Source organism: Indicator indicator, chromosome 7 (genome assembly GCF_027791375.1).
Source record: "Indicator indicator isolate 239-I01 chromosome 7, UM_Iind_1.1, whole genome shotgun sequence".
NCBI classification, from domain to species: Eukaryota; Metazoa; Chordata; class Aves; order Piciformes; family Indicatoridae; genus Indicator; species Indicator indicator.
Genome location: NC_072016.1, coordinates 28,411,810 through 28,436,141, shown reverse-complemented (window position 1 = coordinate 28,436,141; position 24,332 = coordinate 28,411,810). Strand labels below are relative to the sequence as shown.

The 24,332-nt window shown below is 39.7% G+C and overlaps 1 protein-coding gene across 2 annotated transcripts in view; it reads left to right on the top strand.

The window, feature by feature from the left end:
• Positions 1 to 24,332, top strand: part of ANK3 (ankyrin 3) — a 207,418-nt gene that overhangs the window by 107,902 nt on the left and 75,184 nt on the right. For both annotated transcript variants that reach the window (XM_054382436.1, XM_054382435.1), the window contains exons 17-23: positions 3,210 to 3,407; positions 5,657 to 5,755; positions 16,371 to 16,469; positions 16,558 to 16,656; positions 17,024 to 17,119; positions 20,051 to 20,123; positions 20,317 to 20,379. In XM_054382436.1, coding sequence (XP_054238411.1) covers positions 3,210 to 3,407; positions 5,657 to 5,755; positions 16,371 to 16,469; positions 16,558 to 16,656; positions 17,024 to 17,119; positions 20,051 to 20,123; positions 20,317 to 20,379 — 727 coding nt within the window. The remainder of the gene's footprint in view (positions 1 to 3,209; positions 3,408 to 5,656; positions 5,756 to 16,370; positions 16,470 to 16,557; positions 16,657 to 17,023; positions 17,120 to 20,050; positions 20,124 to 20,316; positions 20,380 to 24,332) is intronic.

The following is a 24,332-nucleotide window of genomic DNA, read 5'->3' as shown; positions in this document are numbered from 1 at the left end:
ACACTTATGTCTACATCTTTTGTGGATCCTAGTTTTAATTATTAGATCAGTAATTGATAGTTGGACAGCAACAATATGTAAAACAAGATGGAAGCTTATGTAGGTTCAAGTGGGGTAAGTGCAGCCTAAATACTTCATCTGAAACAACCCCAGATATGCGCCTAAAATCACAGAAAAAAAAAAACAAACAACAAACCATATGGAAACAGGACAGCTAGTGGAAAAGCCAGACAGGCAGCTCTCCTTGATAGCCCTTCTCTCATGCATGGCTGAACGCAGCCATAACACTAGAGGCCTTCTGCATGGCTAAAGAAGAGGATGGAGTCTGTTGTTCATGGTAGATTCCAGAGTCTCTAGTGCAAGGGAGGAAAGCTAAATAAACATGGACAGCCAGCAGCAATGGCACAGTTTTAAATCAATAATGTCGATAGTGGCAATAGCAGCAATCTGCCAGAGCAGTGCCCCAGGAGGTGAATTGGAGTGATCTCTGATCTTTTACTACTGCAACACAGCATTCTTAAATGCCACTGTGAGGAAAAAAAGGTCTTCTGAAGAGGATGGAAAGACACTGACCCAGTTTTCACGGAAAGAAACTGCCAGTGGAAGCTGCACATTTGTAGGGGCAGGGATTGCAGCAGTTGCTGCCAAGGACTTAGGAAGTCCAAACCAAGGTGGAAGTGCTGTAGACTATGATATAATATTGCAGAACCTCATGTGTTAGGTCACCTTGTCTTCCCCATCTGTAACAGAACAATTTTGTAACTGCTACTTCAGGCCTTCAAGCGTCAGCTGTAAGTTTTCCCAGGCGAAGACATTTGTTAGTCTTATGCATTAAGTGAGCCACAGCAACACTGAACAGAGTGTCAATACTAAATAAAACTAATGGTAGCATGTTTGTCGCTTTAGGCACCCACTGTGCAGTCATCTGAAAGATGATGCTGGTAACAGCAGATGATTTCCCATTTCTTTTGTAAATGTGGTCTTATAAATAAATGTGTTATGTCATATTTCATCACTGGCTTCACACAGAGTTCCATCAGCAGCTGCTTTTTCTCTCTGACACTCCTAACAGTGATCTTAAGAGTGGCTCATTAGCCTGGCCTGGGAGCACTTGCCTTGAAGAGTGATCACTGAACATGTATGAGAATTGGCCATTCTGATGAACCATTCCTCTTTTTTTATAGGCAAGAATTAGGCTTGTACCTAATTTTAATTTGACATCCATTTTATAATACTTCTCTTCAACTGCTCCCTACCCTACAGTTTTTCTTTGTCTCTTCATCTTTAAGCACTTTCCCTTTTTACCTCTTTCCCCTGGCAGTCAGTATAATCTAAACTCTTCTTCCTAATTTCTCTGTTCCATTCTGCATCTACTCATAATGGCAGAGCACAGCCCTCATGAGGAGAAGATGCAGACTGAGACTGAGATGAACTTCATATTTTATTTTTCATCTCTCTTTTTGCCTTCTCTTGGCAACCTGCATCTTTTCATTCCACTGGAAGCAATGTATGCCCATTTCTGAGGAAAAGGCTCAAAACCTGCATTCGATAGTTTATGAAATATAAATATAGCATCTATGCAGGATTTAGCAGGTAGTATTTAGGATTTAGTAGGTGGTCATGAGGCAGTGGCTGGTTTACATCTCAGTCTTGTACAGGAAGTCTAAGGGAGAGGAACGTTGTGTTTTTCTGAAGCATTTTATTTTCAAAGTGAAAATTCAGTGGCCATATACTTCCCTTATTAATTGTGGCACGGTTTCCTCAGTGTCATTTTGAAATACCTAAGGTCTGAACTGAATCTGAATTTTGAAGGTTACAGGATAATTAGTGATAGAACGAGAGGGAATGGCCTCACGCTGCACCAGATTATGTTTAGGCTAGATGTTAGGGAAAAAAAAAATCACTGAAATAGTGGCCAAGCACTGGAACAGGCTGCCCAGGGAGGTGGCTGAGTCACCATCCCTGGATGTATTTAAAGGTCATTTAGATGTGGCATTTAGCAATATGGTTTAGTGGTGAACTTGGTAGAATAGGGTTAATGGTTGGACTGGAGAATCTCAAGGATCTTTTCCAACCTGAACGATTATATGATTTGAAGACCTTTCACACCTTTTACCTGTATCACCCTGAATCTGTGGTGACCTACCTTCCCTACCTTAGGGACTACCCTAAGTGATCCTGCTTTAGGGGGGGGGCTGGACCCGATGATCTCTTGAGGTCCCTTCCAACCTCCGATTTACTGTGATATAGTCCAGCCCTGCTGCCCCACTGGGGGTAGCAAGGAGCCAAGCCAGGTGAATGCTTTGTGTCTTTAGAGAGGTTTTAATGGGCTGTGTAATCTGAGATGCACATGGTACTTATGACACCCCAAGAAGTAGTTTATGCAGCTAGGGTCTCATCCCACCCCCAATCATGTGCGTATTTGCCATTTGCTTTAAATTGAGGGATACCACATTTCTGAACAGAAAGTTCTTGAATAAATAGGCAAAGAAAAGCTGATCAGACCATAATATTTCGCTATTTCCTTGCTACTCAGTTGTTCTTTATATCTGTTTATCTATTTTTCTGCCAAGTCAATCAGTTTTTAGAATTATAAAATTTTATCACACAACAGATACTGCATTTCTATTTTTAGTAGTGGGCTTACTGGTTACACATATTGGAAGGAATAAAAGAAACCAAAGAATGCAAGACTCTGAAGTCCTATGCTTTACTTTTCCCTTGATCTGAATGAAAACAGACAGTCAGTAAGGTTAGGGTAAATGCTGCAAGAAAGGCCATATTTCATGTACATAATGCTTTCATCCACACTGGGAAATGGGAAAAAACCCACACAACAACAGCTGTTCTCAGTTATGAACGCACATCCTGCTCTTCTGTTTGTTAAAGATTTTATGGACATTTAAGGAAAAGTAGCAATTGTTTATGACATTAAACTGAAATTCCTACTGCTCTTCTGAACAGACTATTTTTCCCCCAAATATGAAAGTTTTCTTTCAGAATCTTCCTATTTGTAGCAGCACTTTCAAAACCAGATTGCTTAAAACTCTGATACAGTCATTTGTATAACTAGTTAATATTGTATTTGATTCTATTTGACAGAATTTTTAGAATTAATGACTTACTTCTATAGATCTGGGTAGGTGCAGGAAAGTGATTTATCACACTGTTTAATGAGTAGCTTACAATGAAGTCTGTTCTGTTGACAGAATGGCTATACACCACTGCACATAGCTGCCAAGAAAAACCAGATGGACATTGCAACTACACTGCTGGAATATGGTGCTGATGCCAATGCTGTAACTAGGCAGGGTATTGCCCCTGTACATCTTGCCTCTCAGGATGGCCATGTGGACATGGTGTCATTGCTTCTTACCAGAAACGCTAATGTAAATCTCAGCAACAAGGTGAGTGTTCCCCCTGTTTATGGCTGAGGCCATAAACAAACATGGTGATAAGAAGGACAGGGGCTTGTCATTAAACTGTGTTCACTGTGATTCTGCACACTATGACAGCCATTGCAGGTATTTCAATACACATCATCATTTTCTCTAGCAAACAACAGCATTCAGCATGCCCTGTCACATTGAATGAACCATATCTCATAGTATTTGATTTTTTATGATAGCACATACTGCAGAAGAAATTAATCCATCTCCCTTCCTTCTACATTATGTCTGCCAAAACATGCTCAGAGAGAAAAATGTTTGCCTGTAGTGGGCTAAGGGTGTGTCATTTACGAGCCTCCAGGTATATGCTTGTCTATTAAGCAATGGTAACAAGTAACTAGTCAAGGGAAGCTGATTGTTGTTATGGGATAATAACAAGGTTGTCTGACATTTCGCTCATTCATATATATACAGTGAATTTTGGTGTTATTTCTCATTAGGGCAGGAAAAGGAAGTTGGTTGGGTTTAGGTTCTATATGTATGAATTTGTAGGCTATTGAGTTTGCTCTGTAGTAACAAATGTGCAGCCTCAATTCTTTAAATGCTCCATAAGACATCATGTTGTAAAATGCAGTTTCAGTATAAATTTATGTGGCTTAAGTAGAAAACCAAGAGAAAAAATTTTCACAGAAAATATTTCTTAGCAGACAGAAAGACTCAGTGTCCTCTGAGGTTGTGGGTGATGCTGCACAGGGCTGCTGTGTTTTCCTGTTTGTAACTTTACAGTTCAGTTATTTTTGTGTCCTCCTTCAGGAAGCTTCTCTTGCAGATATCCATTTTTCCCCCCAGTCTCAATCAAGTGTGAGGGTTTATATAGTGCAGGATATACTTTGTATCCCACAGGGCAATTTGCCATGTAAACATTCTGGCTATCATAGTTTTGCTGCTGAGGCTAATTCAGACAGCATGATTGCATCTGCTTGGCATTTTGATTAAGTCCCACCAGATGTTAACTATCTGCAACATCCTTCCATCTGTTACTGTTAAATTGTAATCTCCAGTTTATCATTAATACTGATAACACCACCTTTAGAAAATAGTTCCCTCTGTACTCACTTAAGGATGCACATTTTGGTCTAAGGTCAGCACCTACATTTGAAGCCAAGTATTTGAAGCATACTAAGTTTTGAATGTCGAGAAGGAAACATTTGTTTCCGTCAAGATCAACAGAGCGGTTGGAAGCTGAATACTCAGAGACCCCCAGTGCAGACACTGAGCGCTTATCAAATCTTTTTTCAAGGTTTGGCCCATAATATCAAGGCTCCATTAGGTAATTCACAGTGGGTTACAGTTATGTATTTGTGTAACGTGACCCACCTAAGCTGAATTGCCATCAGGATTACACATGTAGTACAGTGAGATGCTCTCAGAGTAACTGCCTTTGGTAGCAAGTGCACCGTAGCCATGAGTTTGGGTTCAAGGCTAGGAAGCTTAGAGAGTGTAGAGTTCTGGCTGTTGTGTCACCTACTGCCACTTGCTTATCTGTCACTGCTTCTAAAGACAGAACAAACAGGAGGAGAGAAAAAAAGACCTGTAATTTTCAAATAAAGGATATTCTTTCCCATTCCTAACAACATTCCCTCAGCAGATTCTCTCTTCTACCCCTTCTACCTGAGGTCTTTTACGTTTCAGAAAGTTGTATAGCTTTCTGAAGTTCCAAGGGTTTTAGGTCTCAAGTTTCAGAGAAGACAAGGAGATATCCAAAAAGTGATTGTCAGTACATGTAATCTACCAAGCCTGTATACTCCCTGGGCACAGAGAAATAGAGCTGATGTCAGAGAAATGTAATTTCACCTTTTCTGTTTGTGCTTGAAAATGATCAAGTAGAGGTGTGAAAGGTAAGGATAAATCTAAGTGAACATTACTCCTAGAAAACTTGTAGAAGTGTCAACAATAATTTTTACTTACTCCAAGGATACAGATTAGTCAGGAGGTAAAATCATACTTCACAACTTTTTCTTAAAGTGCTAGGATTTGCTATCCCACATTTAATGTCGCATGAAGAAATGTTCCTTGTGTAAAAAGAACATTATTTTCCTGGCTTTCAAATTGTGGTTTCCTGTAAATCAACAAATGTGATTAGGAATCACATTACACAGTCAAAGAGGAATTTATAATTTCCTGAAATTCTTGCTACTATCTGAATTTACATTGTGGTATTCATGTGCCTTCTCTGAAGGTTGTTACTTACTGCTTCTAATTTACAGAGCGGACTGACGCCACTCCACCTGGCTGCTCAAGAGGACAGGGTCAATGTAGCAGAGGTTCTAGTTAACCAAGGAGCTGCTGTAGATGCACAGACAAAGGTATGAGCATTGCTGTCAACAGGTATTATTTCCTTTCAGGGAGGCATGAGCCTGTAGACTGAACTAGTAATAATGTCAGGGTGAAACTGAAATAACAGCAGAGAAACATTGTTTGTAATTAACTACTACAGAGTGTATTTTGAAAACTGAGGATGTGTGAACTTGAATGTTTAGTGTTATGCACAGTCTTCCAGCAGGAATCTTACCTCTTGCCAAATATTTAGATCAACAGAGATTTAGATTGTATCCTATTATCATGTTTCACTGAAGATGAGTGGAATTGGTCTGACCCTTTATGTAAGGAAACGTTCAGAAAAGCCTGAGCTTTCTTTACAGAGAGTCAGGTAATCTTTTACTATTTGCAGAGAGTCAGGTAATATTTTACTATATGCTTTTGGCATATTTTACCTGTTGTATGTATTTTCCATTCAACTGTCAGTAGAAACAAAACACAGGACTGTTACTTAAAACATCTGCGTTTACAGCAAGGCAAACAATAGAAATGCAGTGTAGGCATTCCTGGATATTAAGTGGTTGATACCTTTTTCTATGACTTAAGAGACTTGATGAAATTAAGTCCTTTTCTCTCCCTGAGCTGTCACTAAATAAGCATCCATAGATGTGGTTCCGTAAACAAAACCATTGTTCAAGATTGCCCCCTACTTCTACAGCTTCACTCAGCCTTTGTGACTGCACACCTCTGAATTCTTAACCCATTTTTTTTTTTTTTGCAAAGCATGGTGAAGTGAGCTATGTCATCCCTGTGAGGATGGGCTGTTGGGTTGTGGCTGTTCAGCCTGAAGAACTTTCTGGGGAGAGCTTAGAGCAGCCTTCCAGTACCTGAAGGGGGCTTTTTTACAAGGATGAGAAGGAATGGATAGAAACTTGAGGAGGGCAGATTTAGTCTAGATATTAGGAAGAAATTCTTTGTAGTGAGGGTAATGAGACACTGGAACAGGTTGCCCAGGGAGGTCACGGATGCCTCCTCCCTGGAGGTGTTCAGTGGCCAGGTTAGATGAGGTCTTGAGCAACCTGGTCTGGTGGAAGGTGTCCCTGCCTGTGGTAAGGGGGGGGTGGAACTAGGTAATCTTTAAGGTCCCTCCAACCTAAACCATTCTATGAATCTATTTAATCACATGGGTGCATTCTAAGGACCTGACTTTTTCTGCTGTCCCAAGTTCTGACTACACCATTGTCCTCTTTATGGTAAACATTAACCTGTTAACTTGTCACTAAATTTTGCTCTGCTTTGGCAGTACCAATAGAGATTAAACATTTAATTCTTGAGGACAAACCTGAAATTGCTTTATCTAATATGAAATTCATATATGTGATGATGGTTCATTTGAAATTTCTTTCTCTAAAAATAGTTGCCTAAAGCAAATATTTGGACTCCTAAATAAGAGACCTGGCTTTCCAGGGTTCTCAGGGATGGCTTTGGAGGCTCCAAGCAATGACACTTCCTACTTAAGAGCAATACCATGAGTAAATTTCAAGAGCCTGTGTGCAAATAGGTTTATGTTCACTGGTGTATACAGTGCTCAGAATTGATGAAGATGATCTCAGTGTTGTTTACTCATGTCCTCCATACATTGTTTAGATCTCAGAGCCATTCTTTTATCTGGATAGGAATTCAGTTGTGATCAAATACTTGCACTGTAGCAGATAAAATTAGCTAAATTCACAATCTGACCAGTAGCCTTTGTGCAGAGTAGCAGCTTTCACAACTCTGCTAGATGTTTACTACAAGTTAGGTACTGTGCTTGCATCCCAGATGTGTCACAACATTCAGGTGTGTCAGACTGTCCAGCAATATTATCATTCTATCATCACACTGACATCTAGAAAAGGACTGAATTCATAATCATCTCTGGCTGCAGCTGAGATGATTAAAATCTGTTGCAGAGGGAAAAAACATTATTATTTCCACTGTAATTCCAACTGTACCAGCCACTGATTTCAATGGCATTCTGACATGAAACTGAAATAGTTCTGCTGAAATCCCAGGAGCTTTTCCAGCTTTACACTTTTGCAACATATTCTCAACCTATACTTTATGAATGAATTAGTCTGGGTCCTTATCTGCTAAAGCATCTAGCAGCAGATGAGATTTGCCCTGATTCATGTTTTGCATAGTTTCCTCAGATGTAAGTGGTTGCCTTTCTGGAGATAGGAACTTCCTACCTGGTTTGGGTTTCTGTAGCAAAACATTGCAGAACCTGCTCTTTAAACTTGGTCAGAGCTGAATCTCTTCCTGACTCATATGATTTGTCTATAAGTGTTTGTCTTTCTCCCTCTCTTATTTGTTCCACAAATAGTAAGCAGTCTGAGACACTTATCCTGACAGGTGCAAGCATTCATGAGTTCCCTTTTCCTGCCCTACAGTTTTTAACAGGATCCAGTTCTGGACTAGTGACTTTTTAGACACATTAGTGTGGTGGAAATGTATGCGATACTATCACAGCCGAGAGGCAGAGCATGTTTGTTGGGTCTCAGAGCCAGCTTTGCACAGTCATGCAAGCTCTGCACTGAACTTTAAGCCTGATAGGGTAGCAATGTGGTAGGGCAGGCATATGACTCTGTAGAGACACATGGAAAAGAAGCTTCAATTTATCATTCAGAGATCTCCTCTGGATGGTGAGCTGAATTTCTTCATTGCATCTCTTACCAATTATAAGGTAAAACCATGCACAGGCAAAAATATGCAGTCATATTTGGCTGTCTGCAGTGTGAATCCTGCCATCAGTAATAGTCACATAAATGTTAAAGATGCCAACTCTAAGTCCCTTGTTGTTCACCCTCATTTCTCAGTTACATAAATAACTAGTGCAGCTAAACAATACTTTCCTTGTATTTACTTGCTTCCACGACACTGCCCCATAGATGCCAGGAAGTGGGGCAGGGACTCACAGTGTATTTAAGCAGAAGTACTTTGTGGTGTAACAAATCATCTGAGCGGGAAAATGTGCATTAATCCTGTAGGTCTCTGGTGAAAAGTACCCACAATGGCTTGTCCTGCCTACCATGCTAATTTGCCCTCTGTGCTGTAGGGGATTGTCTGCTCCTTAGGAAGAAAGTGCCTACGTGCCTTGAAGAATTGTGTTAGAATGGAGTGAGCTTGATGCTTATTCACTGACTTCTGCAGAATCCCATCTGCTGGGTTTGTGCCACAGTGAGAAGCTCTCCAAACTCCACACAGTCAGCTATATGGAGGTCATTTGTCACTACCACCTGTGACATAAGAAAAGTGCCAGTGCAATGCCATATATTTTAGCGTGGAATAGTTTATAGATAAACTGATGATCATCTCTAGTTCCTAAGGAAAGAGCTGACAAGCTCTGAACTTCTTCAGTGAAGTGTTATGCTGTAAGAACTATCATACTTCAACCATGTGCTCCATTGCAGGTGAAGCTTAGATGATTGGCTTGTAAAATAGCAGCTCTGTAGTTACAGACTCTCTTGTTTAGATGGATTAACTGTTCTGCCGGAATAAAAGGTCTGTCCATGCCGCCTCTAAAAACAGTGGCACTGGGGAGCAAGATACAGCAACAGCTGAGTTGGCTTCAGAAGTAGTGCTGCTATGTTTGCGTGTTTGCAAGAAAGCATCCAGCATGACCAGTTCGGATTCATTACTCTGGACACAGGCTGGCAAAGATATGACTATCTATGCAATAAAAGGCAGTGAAATCACATGGGTTAGAGTGGAATTACACTGGAGATCTCTGCTGTGTCACCACTAACCTTCTGTTTTCTTCTCTCCATTTCATATTCATACACTATTGACTATTGTGGTCCAGATGATTATTCAGTAGTCCTTTTTTTTTTCTTCTTCTTCTTCTGTGTTTCAATTCTCTCATTGTCATATTTCTCATTTTCCCAGGTTAAGTAAACATTGATTTGTGTCACTCCAGCACAGCATCTGTCAATAGAGGGAGAACACTTAATATCTTAGCAGGTCATTCAGCTTCCTGAGTAGTAACCAATGAGCTATCATCTTCCAATTCTGGTACATGTTCTTAATCACCGTTTATATATAACTTACCCTCCCTGTGAAAGCATCTAGAGTCTGCAGTTCTGACACATGGGAGTGTTGTGGTAGGGCTCGACCGCGACAGGGAGTTCTTACTCCTGCTCAGGTTCTGAGCCACATGCATGATTGATGTATTTCAGGTAATTAGAGAAGATTGGACAGAAACACATTTTGTGTCCTGAAGGTATAGCAGGGGATGAAAAAAAAATCCAATACAGAAAATCTCTTGTGTGGAAGACTAGTCTGAATAATTAAGATCAGTTCAGACTCTAAAACTTATGAGCATTTTCAAAATTGCCCTCAGACCCTAACTACCGCAACTGTGGTTCTCTCTTGGGGTGATTTCCTTGCAAGGATTTTTTTTCCCTGAATTTCATTGTAGAAAAAGACATATAAGGAAGAAAAACTGATGGGTTTTAAAGTTCATTTATTGATGGTGTTATGGGACTTTTCTGGTTCTGCTGCATCAATTAACTAAATAACCTCTAATCCCAGAGCTGCAGGAGTCTGTCTCAGTCAGTATGGAAGAGTAAAAACCACTAGTTTAGCATGCAAGAACTAGTGCTTGAGAAGCCATAGAGCTGCCCGTGCAACTCGAAGATCAGCTTTTCTTATGTGGTTTTAAGCCTAGCCACGTTAGACTGAACTCCAGATGACAAGCCACAGAAAACACTTTGTCTTAATATGCAAGAAGAGAATAACAGAATGATGGAAAATAGCAACACTATGCTATGTACTTCAGGTGAAGCTTCTGAGCTGTTTCAAACTCCCTCATATTTAGAAAGCTTTGAATTTAGTATTTACAGAAGGTGTCTGAGTCCAGCTGCAAAGGTAGCAGGTTTTGTCCATTCTGACTTTACCTTTGTGAATCTGAATTTAGGCAAGTTAAAGATTGTTTTCTGATGCTGAAATTCTGTTATGCAGCATCATGCTTAACACAAGGAATGCCCATCTTACACATAACATTGGGAGTTAAAAATCAATCTGAAGCCATGCCTGTGAGCAGATTTTCCTTCTCTGATGGTCATGTTAGGTGTTTAAAAGCTGTACTGGTACATGTGATGCTGCTTTTGTTGCAGAGCTTTTGTGCTGCGGGCTGGCACAGTAAATATTGTTCCATGGATCAGCAGGTCTCCAGACATCATTTTTCAACTGTTCATCCCGCTGGATAGTGTTATTGTAGGATGCATGATGAGTGACTGGCAAAGGAAGACTGACGAGAGAAGAGCGCTGGCTCAGTCAAGGATGAAAAGCAGAATTTGAAGCTTTGATTTCAGTGCAGATCATTTTACTCAAATAGTTGCTACACTGCACTTGGTGCTGGGCCTCTGCTAGGAGAACCTATGGTCTCCCAGTCCCCCAGTTCATGACTGTCTGGAAAATAAAGCCAGTATTAAGCTGTCTTTTGTTCCCCAAACTATAGAATTAGTATGAGATAATGGTGACTGAGAGGTCACTATGTTCTTTTGCAGGTTGAGCTGGGCTTTTTATTTCAGATTTATTCAGGGAGATTTATTCATTCAGGTCCACCCGCCTTGTTCTGACAAGAGCCCCATATGAGCCTGAGAGCTACAGTGGTTCATATTAGCAGTACAGTTTTCCAATTGGAATATCTAATTTACAGATGTAAAAAAGATAGGAAGGAGACAGGGAGGGTGGGAAGTGCTATGGAGAGGAATTGCATTCATAGAGAACAAACTGATACAGATAGCTTCAGTATATCTTGGCTCTTGGTACATGCTTGGTTGTTATTAAGACAATTTTGTGGAAATAATGTACAATAATAATGTAATAATGAGCCTTTACAAGGTACTGCAATGTGTTAGTCCTTGATTCAGCAAAGCAGTAAAAGGTGTGTATACATCTGGGTTTGCCTTTTTCATTCGATCAAGGCTGGATGCTTTTGTGATCTTTGGATCTAGAGCATTTTCTGGCCTTATTAACAATAATGCTGTAGCTTCAGTGTTTGACATTCACAGCAGAAAAACAAAACCAGAGCAGCTTGAGTCAGCATGACTAGAGAGATGCAATAATTCAAGCTGTTAAGATTTATGATTATTGCCAGTGGAGGATATTAAAGCAATTCACTGACATGATATACAAGGCTTTGGGATGATTTCCCTCCAAAATAAAATAAAACAAATAAATTTGAAGGGCTAGAGAATAAGAGCTGCTTTGTGTTTGTGTCTACCATTGGAATTGAAAAGCTCAGTATTTTTTCTTATTCTTGTGGCTTTTGATAAGCTCTTCCCAGCTGCTAGCTCACACATTGCTGCTCATTCTTTGAAACAGCTAGAAGCAGCATGGCAGCTGACTGCCAAAAGGTGGTGTGCATTAGAGCTACATCAAACAAAAGCCCTGATTTTCCTCAAAGTATCTTTTATAATATTAGGGTGCCCAGTAAGTCCCTTGGAGCTTTGCTAGTAAATATAACCTAAACTGCTGTGCAGAAGTGTGTACAATTGTGGGACTGGCTTTGTTTCGTTTGGGTCATTTGTTTGTGTTTTTTTTTTTTAATTATTAATAAACTTTTTTAGCTTTCTGAGAGAATGAAAGTAGCAACATCAACCAACCATGAGAATTGCTACTTCTATAGTTAACTCGATTGCATAATTGCAGTATCCGAGGGTTTCTGAAAGGTTAACAGAATCTCTGTATTCCATGAGGATGTTGAGATATAAATGCTATACCTTCCTGAGCTAGAAACAGTTGAATGCAGGACTCCTTACTTCAGCTGACAAGGAAAGGATATACTTTCTGGGTTTCTGGCATTAAAAAGGCATTTTGCTAATAAGTTGACCAGTGTCTTCACTACAAACATTATAGACTATAAACATGAGAGATGTCCTCTGGTGGTTGATGAGATCTAACATGCTCAGTGAGATGTTATCTGCCCTGTCAGATCTCTGTCACTCTGCTGTCAGTCACTGTGTGCTGCATTAGGCATTGCCTCATCAAGCACAACATGATGTGAGATGACCACAGAGGATGACAAACTTAAAATAAAATTCCCAGGGAGTTCAGAGAATTTTGCCACCAGGTTAGCAGGTGCCCACATCACTTACTCAGGGCATGTATGATGCCTGTAGCAGAGAAGCTGCCCTTCAGTGCATGCTCCTCCATCTGCCATATCTGACCAGGTCAGCAACACCAAAATCTTCAAAGGGAGCCTACTTCAGCATTAGCTCTGGGACAACAAAAGCTGTAGAAGGGAGAATAGTGACCTAGTGACCATGTCACCATAGAAATGTCATGATTTCTACCACATGTTTGGAAGGGAAAGGAAAAGATTTCACTTAATCTATAATTGAAACAGGGGGCTGGTCAGGAGTGACAAAAAGGGTGTCAATAATTACTCCTCTAGCCATTTACAAAGGTACCACATATAAATCTTTGTGTGCAGTATTTGTATAAGAAAAGTGACATTGTACTGCAGTAAACACTGGGGGTTGATAGCTCCTTCTTCAACATTCATTGTTACAGGCTGGAGAGAAGAGCCTTTATAGATCACTTCAAAGAGAAAGCTGAGATCAGCCAGTCTTGGCTTTCTGATCCTCTCCAGATTTTAATGTTTTAGAGTTATTAGCAGGGGGTTCCCAGCAGGTGGCCCTGGACTTTGGATTTCATCTCCCCAGTTGGTTTTATGATGTCTGATTTTTGTTGACCTTGAAGGTCATGCTAAGAGGTCTCTATTTTGAAGGGGGAGAGGGATTTAAGTTCTTGTATGAGAAGCCTTCATAGTATTATTTAAACTGATGTTTTGATAGTTTGGCCATGCTTTAATCTGAGTTTATATTTGGACATGTAGGAGCAGGGGCCACAGAGGAAGTCTGATGTACATGGCTGTGAGTAAGCTCAGCATTCTGCTGAAGACTGAAGAATCTGGCCAGTTCAGGGAGCCCTGACAGATTCAGAACCCAAGCACTCCTAGGAAGCTATTAGGCCAGTTCTAAACAGCAATTGCAAGTTGAGGTCCTAGTGCTCAGACTCTTGCCACTGTGTGCAGCTATTCTGCAGGAAAAGTTTCTTGTAGTCATTTGGCATCTGATCCAATATTTCAATAAGTCAATGGAAAATTTAATTCTGCTGATACCAATGGAATTTAGATCCAATGCTGTTTCTTGCAATGATTAACTTGTCCTGGTTGTCAGGCCTAATAGTTTCTTTAGATGGCAAAAGGTATATAATTAACTGAAGAAAAAATACACACCCTAGTTTAAAGTAACTCACAGCTACCATCTCCTAGCATATGGTCATACAATTGAAACTAGGTAACCTTGAGCAATGAGGCAAAATGACATGAAGAAAATCTGTCGAAACCCCTGGACACTTGTAACTTCACATCTGAGGAAATAGTTCACATTAGAGGTTTTCACTTCCTTTCTTCCAAGCAGCTTTGATCTCACGGTTTGAACATGTGGCATAATGCTGGCTCCTGAACCCCAGGCTGACTTGCCTCTTCAGTGCTTTCTGTCAAGGTGTCTAACCTGGCCACACCTCACCAACGTGGATGTAAGAATGAAGCATGACAGACTTGCAGCTTTTAACTCCCTTTGCGCCTCTACCTCTTGGGCGCTAGGCTTTTATTTTTAGAGCAGGAAAACAAAGGCCCCTTTTTACCTTTAAAAATTGGTGTTTGCCATTACTTTTGACCACTGCTTGGTCAATACAAGACTAGCCCAGTTTTCATTGTTTCTACCCACAAGGTTGGCTTTTGGATCTAATTCCAGATCATTCAGTTTCTGCCACTGAAAGTAATGATCTTGGACAGCTTCACCTCTTACCCTCTATCTGAAGCAGAATTCCTGTAGATTAACAGCAGTGCATGTTTGCAGCATATTTTACTGTATGTTTAGTGTACTTGGGTTCCTCCTATCAGATACGATTTTTACGGCCTAGCAATTGATTTTTCCATAAAAAACGGTAATGGAACATGGGGCAAATATTTCATTGGAAGTCCCACAGAGTAGAAGAAAGACATGATACTGGCAGTGTAGTTTCATCCTGCTTGTAAAATGGTGAAGGCCCAATTGACCGCTGGCTGAGATGTCCCTTCTGACTTATTAGAGCCTATCAAGTCGGCCTATGAAACCTGACCTTTAAAGGGGAAGGGAATCCCAATGACTTACCTCAGGAGAGAGAAACTCATTACTCCATCTCTGTGAGGCAAGCAAAGCATCTGCTGGAAAGCCATCAAGCTATTAGTATGAGTAGGATGGGAGGTTTGGGGAAAAGTGGTTTCTCTCCATGACATGGAAAAAAATGGCAAGTGTCCTGTTTAGAGGTAGGCATCTCCTAAACTGCACTTTGTACAGGTCTAGATTGATTGTTTGTTAAGGAAGAAGAGATAGGGTTGTCTTGCAAGGAGGATAAGAAAGGAGAAGATGATTACTTCAAGAAAGATAATCTAATAATTTCTAATATGTTTAGCACCTCAGGTAAGTCTAACTTTTTCCAACTGCTAACTAGTTCTCATGGACTGAGATAAGAAAAAGAGCAGCAAGAGCAAGCTTTGGCCCTCTTTGTTGCATTGTATGTTAAATGTTAACTGTTGATTAACGTGTTTACTACAATTGACAGGTTTCGACATACTGTTTAACTTACTTTAAATATGTGGGTTTTAATGAGAGAGTTCAGAGTCGGCCTAATGACTTCTGCTTTGCTAGCAGGAGTAGTTTTTTAAAACCAGTAGTAGTTTTTAAAAAATCTTGTCAGGTTTTGAAGTGACATTCTTCTTGTACTAACCAGTTTGAGAAAAAAAAAAAAAATTTGGATACTTTAGTAGAAAACTATAAATAACTATAAACTATTAAAAAACTATAAATAGCTAGTTGTGTTTAGAGCATTCATTGGGGGAGTCCCAGTGCTGACAAACACTTTCAGTCTGTCCATTAGTAATGAAAAATTAGTGAAAGGAACAAAATGGATACAGTCAGCTTTCTCATCTTTGCAGTTGCCAAGAAAAAGCAGTTTTTTCCAGTCCGCATAAGACAAGGCCAGACACTTGAAAAATCAGATCCTTCTGTCTTAGAGCCTCAGTTCACCAGCTGATATTCCAGTTTCTGTAGGACTATATTATTCTGGCAGAGCTGGCAAATCAGTTGCAGTGTTTTAGATTTACCTTTTAGGTGTTTCAGTTAGAATGAATGTGCTTCAGACTGCACTATAGCTGAGATGGCCTTGGGGGTTAGAAAGTTTGTTATGACTTATTTACTTATTTATTATCACACTGTAGGAGCAACGAGCATGTGAAGCTCATTATGAAAGGAATTACACATAGATGTATTTTTAAAGGTGGGCTCTGCCCCAAAGACATGATAGTCTGACCATTGCCAGGGAAGGCAAACCTTTAATCAACATTCAGATGGGGAAGATTACGGAAGGATAAGGTGTTCAGACAGGGTAACAAAGAATGAGGCTTGAATCAACATTCATGAGAAGTGTGTTTATTTTCCAAGGTTGAAGGATTTTTCATGTAGGCCAAAGGAATAAAGCTTAACAGGATTTTCACTGTTTAATGCCTGGATATTTTGCCAGGGGACGTGTGGGATATTCACACTTGCTAATTGCTTGTGTTCATTCTAGATGGGATACACTCCTTTGCATGTTGGCTGCCACTACGGAAACATAAAAATTGTTAACTTCCTACTGCAGCATTCTGCAAAAGTTAATGCCAAAACGAAGGTGAGTTTCTGTCTCTGCCTCACTGGTTGTGGGGAGGCAGCTTGTGTGTCGTGCTCACTGCAGCCTTTCCCTTTCCCTCTGCCTGCAGAACGGGTACACGCCGCTGCACCAGGCTGCGCAGCAGGGGCACACCCACATCATCAACATCCTTCTCCATCACGGCGCGGCACCCAACGAGCTCACTGTGGTAAGTGCAAGGGGAACACTGTGAGGCCATTGCTTTCCCTTTGTGCTCAGCTGTCCCACCCCACATAAAGCATCTGAGCAAGGGAAATGTGTTTGTGGTGGGAGAGGAAAAAAGCAGAGGAAGCCTGTTCCCATTGCCCCCACATCCCCTATGCCATCACCTCTTCCAAACTGTCAGCAAATATCTGAAAATCTTTTAATTTTCACCCCATTTCTGTAGAATTAAAAGCTACTTATATTTATTTTAGCCACCAATGTTCAAGCATTTATTTGGCGTTTATTGTGCATTCTATAGTTAATTAACCATCTCTACACTTTTCCTTACTAACATTCAACCTTTTTGTTTGTTTTAATGTTTCAATTGCTAGAATGGAAACACTGCCCTTGCCATTGCTAAGCGACTTGGCTACATTTCAGTTGTTGACACATTGAAGGTGGTGACAGAAGAGACTATGACTACAATTGTAAGTACAATTTAGTTCTGCAGCAAATGGAAGATTTTTTCCTAAGCCAGTGTATTCAGCTTTGTTTAGTTATATGTCTACTGACATTTTGGTTTAATTTCCACCTATTTCCTTCTAGCAGTACAAAGTGGATATTAAGTCAAATACAAGCAATAAATTTTTAAGGTAGTAGACCCTATTAGTATGCATACAGAAAGAGTACCAACTGAGCAGAAAATGAACAGTGTAAATGACTGGTCATAGCTGCCATGGGTTGCTTTTTTGTTTGGTTGGTTTTTGCACATCTTGTTGTTTAGGGCACAAACCACAGGAGTACAAACTGGTTTGTAGTTAAAAAGACATTCTGATAAACTTGTGTAAATAGAAGCTGCTTCTGCCATTCAAGAACATTTGCCAAGGGATCAATGTACAATGGCTTGTATTTGGCCTAAAAGAACTTATTCCAATCTAAAAAGTGATTGGAATTTACTTAAAAGCAACTCATTGTGTAGTTTCTAGCATCTTCTGATGGATGCTGAGAGGCAATCCCAGATATCCATTCACAGACGCATATATGAAGTCCAGTTTGTCTGTCTTGCTGGTCAGGAAGGCTTACCAGCACTAGCTAGGATAGATTTAAAGGACTAGCAATGGTCAAATACTACCTATTATCAGGAAAATAGCACTTCACAGAATCCAAAATATAGAATCATGGAATTGTTTCAATGGGAAAAGACCTTTAAGATCATTGAGTTTCAACCATTCTCTAACTCTACCAAATCTGGTGCAAAACCTTATCCCTCAGCAATACATCTGTTTTTCTTTTAAACACCCCCAAGGGATGGTGATTCAGCCACCTCCCTGAGGAATCTGCTCTTGTGTTGGTGAACCATTTCAGTGAAGTTTCTTCTAATATCCTATCTAAGCCTCCTCTGGCACAACTTGAGGCCGTTTCATTTTCATCCTATAACTTGTTGCTAGGGAGAAGAGTCCAACATCAACCTCACTCCAACTTCTTTTCAAGTAGTTGTAGAGAGCAATAAGGTCTCACCTCAGATCTTTCTCATAAAGATATTTTGCTCACTAACATTTTGCTAAATTGCTCTTTGGAGAGAACAGTTTTCTGAGGGGAGGAGCCTCCATGCACTAATAGTAAAGCAGCAGTAGTAAAGCACAGTAGTAAAGCGAAAATTTGGTCTTTAGAACATAAACTCAGAGTACTGGCTCCAAATTTACTGTTTCCTTTCTGCAATTTTTTACCCCTGATTAAAAAGAAAAAGAGAAGTATGTGAACTTATGTATTTTTAGGCATTATCAGAGACAGAAATTGTTGCTGACTGTTCCATGTTTTGTCATCACCCATTGTGTGGTCTACCAGTGCAAAGAGGTGTTTGCAATATGATGAATATTTGGGATGACAGGCAGATTTTAGCTCTGCTACTGCATATCCATTTTCTTCTTGTGACTTTCTTGGCTAAATTTAATGAAACCAGAGATGAACATAGCTAATTTTACTGTAATTCATGCTCAAACATAAATTAAAAAATACAGTAGTGCCTGAAAAACAAAGTCCTGTGATTTTGCTACTTTAGCAGCAATTCGTTAAAAGCTTTGCTAGTAACTTCCACAAAATTAAATAAGTGTGAGCATGCAGGAGCTCTTCTGCCTATATCAAGTGATGGCAGTAGCCCAAGAAAAAACGAACTGCCAAATGAGTATTCACAAGGTCAGAGAAAAACGGAAATATTTTAAAATAAATGAAAATGGAAAAGCTCCTCAACTTGTTAATGATTTCTCATATGTATATGAAGGATGAGAAATAATGGTGATTAAAAATAATGTAGTAAAAAACTACCATAAAGACAGGAGTGGATTTTGGTTTGGAGCTTGGGTTTTGCTGTTTGGGGGTTTTGCTTTGCCTCCTTTTCATTCTTCCTTTCCCTTTCCCCTTCCCTTTCCTTTTCCCCTTCCCTTTCCTTTTCCCCTTCCCTTTCCTTTTCCCCTTCCCTTTCCTTTTCCCCTTCCCTTTCCTTTTCCCCTTCCCTTTCCTTTTCCCCTTCCCTTTCCTTTTCCCCTTCCCTTTCCTTTTCCCCTTCCCTTTCCTTTTCCCTTTCCCTTTCTTTTTTTCTTTCCTTTTCTTTTTTTTCTTTTTTTTTTCTTCCCCTCCCCAATAATTCCACTAGGCTCCTTGAATGGTAACTCTGCAGGATCTCCTGCATGCCCTAAAACTCTACCAGTGCTTGTTGTGCTGTATTCCCCAATGGAGAGTAAAATGTGCGCAAGTGTCATTTGTGGGATACACAGGCATTCTAGGAACAGATTTCAGGCATTCATAATATGTTTTTTTCTGCTTCTAATTATTTTTTATACTGGTCTTTGAGTCTGAATCAATCCAAACATCAGGATGAAAATCAACCAACCACTTCTGGTGTCTTTAATGCACAAATACCTTAAGGGATATCATTTAGCCTGCACGTGGTTGCAGTTGTTCTCACTTGTGGGAAGAACACACAATTCATGCTGAGGCTCCTCTGAAAAAAAATCACATAGATTAAGCCTGCTTCCAGAATGCAGCAATACTTTCCTCATAAAATTTAGTTTAAATAGAGATGATATACTCCTGCTCAAAACTTAGACTATTTTAAAGAGTTCTCATTAAACCACTTAGTATGGAAACTCCTTTCAGTGCATTTGCTTCTTCCTTTGATATCATCTCCTATGTCTTCAGTTCATGTTTTTTCTGTTGTGAAAATGTGAATACAGTTTAAAACACAAATAGGATATTGCCTGTTTCTGTAGTCTTTTATAATGTATAGTTCAATCAAATAAAAAGCTAAAAAATAAATTGTGTTTTGCAAACTGTAGACAAAAATATGTCCTACTTTGCATTTAATTTTTAAATTTTAAGGAAAGAGACGTCTGCACTATGAAATTATTTTTTTCCTTTGACAGACTGTTACAGAAAAGCACAAAATGAATGTACCCGAAACCATGAATGAAGTTCTTGATATGTCTGATGATGAAGGTATTAAAAATTCAAAAACTCTTTTTCATATTTTGCAGTTTTTTGCTCTAAGAAATGTTTGTTTTAAAAAATGTAACAGCCAAACAGTATTAGTTAGATATCGTCTTTACACAGTCATTATTATTTTACATTGATCATTTTGTTGACACGTCTATACTTTTATTTAATTATTCTGTTTATTTAAATCATGCAGTTCGTAAAGCCAATGCCCCTGAAATACTCAGTGATGCTGAATATTTGTCAGATGTTGAAGAAGGTATTTGTGCATTTTTGTATTGCACTGATATTTAATTTAAGCTGCTTCTTTTTACTTAGTCTGAAAATTAATCCTTTCAGATAATTTTCCTCTTATCCCACTAACAATAATTTCTACTTTACAATTAAGAGTGTTTTGAAAAACTCTTGGAGCTATTCCTGATAACACTCTAACTTTTTCTGAATTTCTTACTCTAAATTTTTTAAATCAATTTACCTTCGCTTTCCTGGAATAGTCTTTTTGCTGCTGCTTATATAAAGTGGACAACTGCTTTATTACTGTAAGTGAAAAAATAAATATTGGACAAAAGGGTCATGTATCAGAAGACTTTGGATGAAATAGCTGATAGTGAAAGTGAACAGCAGAATGAATGAGATTTTGTTTGTTTAAAACCTGGCACTAATTCAGGTGTGAAATGGTTGATTTCCATTGATAGTGGACCCTTAGACTGGAAAGAAGTATTTTCAGGGTTGGATTTTTTAAAAAATGTTATTTCAGATGTGACATTCAGTTACAACACATCAGATTACTTTTGTCCTGAATAAAGCAAGTGCTGTGTTGGACTCAACATGCTGATGTTTATTAGTGTGAAAGAAGAACCTAGTAGCTGAGATTTCTTCTGTATCACCTTGCAGTGATGTGGATTCTGTGAGTTGGCAATGAAGCCCTCTGCTTGAAGTGTCTTTAAACTTTCCAGAGCTATGGGCACTTGCAATCTGCTCACCCCAGCTCACTCCTTGGTGGTGGGCACATTTGACATGGCTTTGGTGGTGCCCAAGTGTTTAAAACTCCTTTGGCAACTGCTTCCCTCCCGTTGATCAACATCTCCTGTTAGGTCAGCCTTCCTCAGCTTTGAATGCATGGATCTACGTGACAGCATCCTGAAAGTGTTTTGTGAGTCCCAATTCACTTTCAGTAAAGCTGCAATTTTTTTTCCTTCACTTGTAGGAAAACAAGTGACTGGGTTCAATTTTCTTGTGCTTCTTTAGTTAATCTCTTTCTTCATCCCTAGTGATATATTTACTTTTAATTTTTACGGCATTTAAGCAGTAAGGTGTAGAAGATATTTAGCTAAGTTCATTGCAGGCACCTATTGTTTAATTTGTTCACTGGTTTGTTTTCAGTTTGTCCTTGTGTTCCCATTGCTGCTGTTTCAAATGGAGAGTGCTCGTCTCACATCTGTGTTTTCTAAATAACTCTCCTAGACTATTGTACTGCTGAAAATACTGTATTGTTTTAACTGATTGGAATACCGATGCAGAATGGTGCTAGTTAATAGAGGCAGTAACTGTTGTCTTATCCGACTCTACAGCACATAGACAGGTACAGATGAGAAACACTCCTTTGTGAAATCTGAATATTAGAACCAAAGACGTAAAATGTGGCTTTTAATGTACAGGATCATTTTAAAGGCCAAAACTGGAGAAGGCTTTTACAGTCTCTAACTTTCAGTTTAACAAAAAACAAACTAACCTGAAAATCAAGAATGCAGGTAATGAAATTGATTCCTCACCTAGAGACTGTGTTCGGCACCCACATTGCTACTAGGGGAGCCAAGAGACTGTTTTTTGTATAACAGGGTAATTTCCTAATCCTAACGCTGAAAGGGAGCTCTCAAACCAAATAACTAGTATTTCATTAATCTGTGCTGAAGCATTCCAGTATACAAGGCACATCATGAATTACAAGCTTTGAGGTAATAACCACTGAGGTGTCTCTCTTTCCTGACCTGCACATCTGTCAAGACAATATACCGATGCCCATCCCCACAACTCCTGAGTGTTGACAGGGCATTTATGTACAATGCTTCCACCTACACCAATTGAAATAAACATATTCAAGATAGCAATACGCTCTGACAAATCTCACAGCCAGGGCACTGGCTTCCAAATGAGAGAAGGAGCACAAAGGGAGAGCCAAATCTGGGCTCTCCCTTGCCTGGCTAACATTCATGTCATCAGCCAAAACGCTTCAGTGAAAGAAACTTGTTTAAGGATTTCTTAATATGCCAGAGTCCTCAAGGTTTCTCTCATAAGTGAAGTTGAAGACTTGGAAAGTAGAGTCACAGAGCTCAGAGACAAATGTCAGGAAACTGTTTCCTTGTGTTTATATCTTGCTGTGCCCAATGACCAATTAATTGCATGGAAATTGTGTAATTTCTCTTCCTCGATGAGGACAGTTTGGTTCAAAGTCAGCCTGGTTGAGAGGAAAGGTCTTCTCTTACTTTTCCTAGATTACTCTGGTAAATCTGCCCAAATGAGGTTAAGTGCTGGAAAGCTGCTACAGTAAAAAAAAAAAAAAAAAAAAAAAAAAAAAGATGGTGTTTTTTTGAAAGAAATGAGCAATGTTTTTGGAAAAAAAAAAGAAAAGATGGCTTCTCTTTCTATTGTTGCAGGAAGTTTGTAGAAGAATATAGAGCAATTACAACTGAACATGTGCTCTGCCTTAATTTTTAAAGATATTGTTAATGTTATAAATGTGGAATCTAAGACTGCAAGAACTGGATCCTTCATCTCACTGTCTCCAGATGTCAGTGGCACAGCACATATTGGGCAGCTGGGAGTCCTGTGAGGAAAGGGCTGGTAGGGAGCTGGGAATCAGCCATGCTAAGGCACAACCTCAGCCTTCTGTGGGAGGCCTGGAGGGAACCCCTTCCTTTGTGGTCTCTGCATGCTCAGCCTCGGAGCATCCCTCCGGGGAAAGTGCAGGAGATTTAATCTGGTGGAGGAAGCTGGAGCCCTGCTGTGACAGCTACAACCCAACAATGAGCTGTGTCACAGCAGCCCTCCCAAAAGCTGCACTGCTATGCCAGAAGTGAAGGGACAGTAAGCAACAGAAGATAGTACAGAGAGGGATGAGCCAATGTGAGCAGCAAAGGTAAAAAAACCCAAAGCAAAAATATTTCAGGTGTTGACAATGCAGAGTCATTGTCAAGAAACACTAATTTTTGAGTTTGCTGTTTCTTTTTTATTTAGTTTTTAGTAGATAACAAACTTTTGGATGTAAATAAGGACAGTCTTTTAAACCCATTTAATGGAGATTCCTCTCTCAGTAGGAGTAAGCATCATGCTAAGCAGTCTCTAGCAGGTTAGACAGATGTCCTAACAGGACATGAGTGTACACTCCCTGATCCCTGAGTAGTTGCTGAGATACAGCAGTTTAAGTGCCTTTAAGACAGGTCAGGGCATCCCCAGGCATGAAAGTCTGTTGTTAATCAGGAGGGATTGATTTGTTATATTTTTATGCTCAGATTTTTCGGAGCTTGTCTCCATAAAATTTTACAGATACATAAACTCTCAGCATTGTAGTAATAGCTTTTCTCCCTGCTTGTGTGAAAACAAAACCTTGGCTACAACTAGAAGCATCCTGCTTTTCATTGTGGCTATACCTCTTCTGGACTGGGCAGCTCTGGACAGGCTGTGACAAGGGAGTGGCCAAAGCTTTAGGGCTCTTCAGGAAAACGTGTCCATTTGGATCCCAGGCTATGATGAAATTTTGTTTGGGAACCTTTCCCAAGCCACATAATACCTTCTCTCCTGCTGCCAGAGAGCCTGGATTTCTCAATGTGCTCTATAAAAAGCACCTACCTCTGAGATCTTACAATTACCAGCTGTAGGAGATATGCTGAGGGACCAGAAAAATTGCATAAACATGAGAAAATATGACAAAGGTGATGAGAGGTATGGAAAAACTTCTTGTGGAGAAGGGAAAAAAGCTGACAGAGGAATGGGCTCACATCTACAAAATAGGGGGCAAATTGAGCAGTAATGCTCACTGCATCTCTGCAAGTCCCAGAACAGGAAGGGGTATCAGTGAAACCAGTTTCAGCCTAGAAGTGCTGCTCTTTCTGCAACAGGTAGTTGAATTGTGATTCCTTGTACACATCCCTGGTGGAGCAAATGTAAAAAGTTTACACGAGTTTAAACTGTAACTGAAGGAAATTTAAAAGGGAA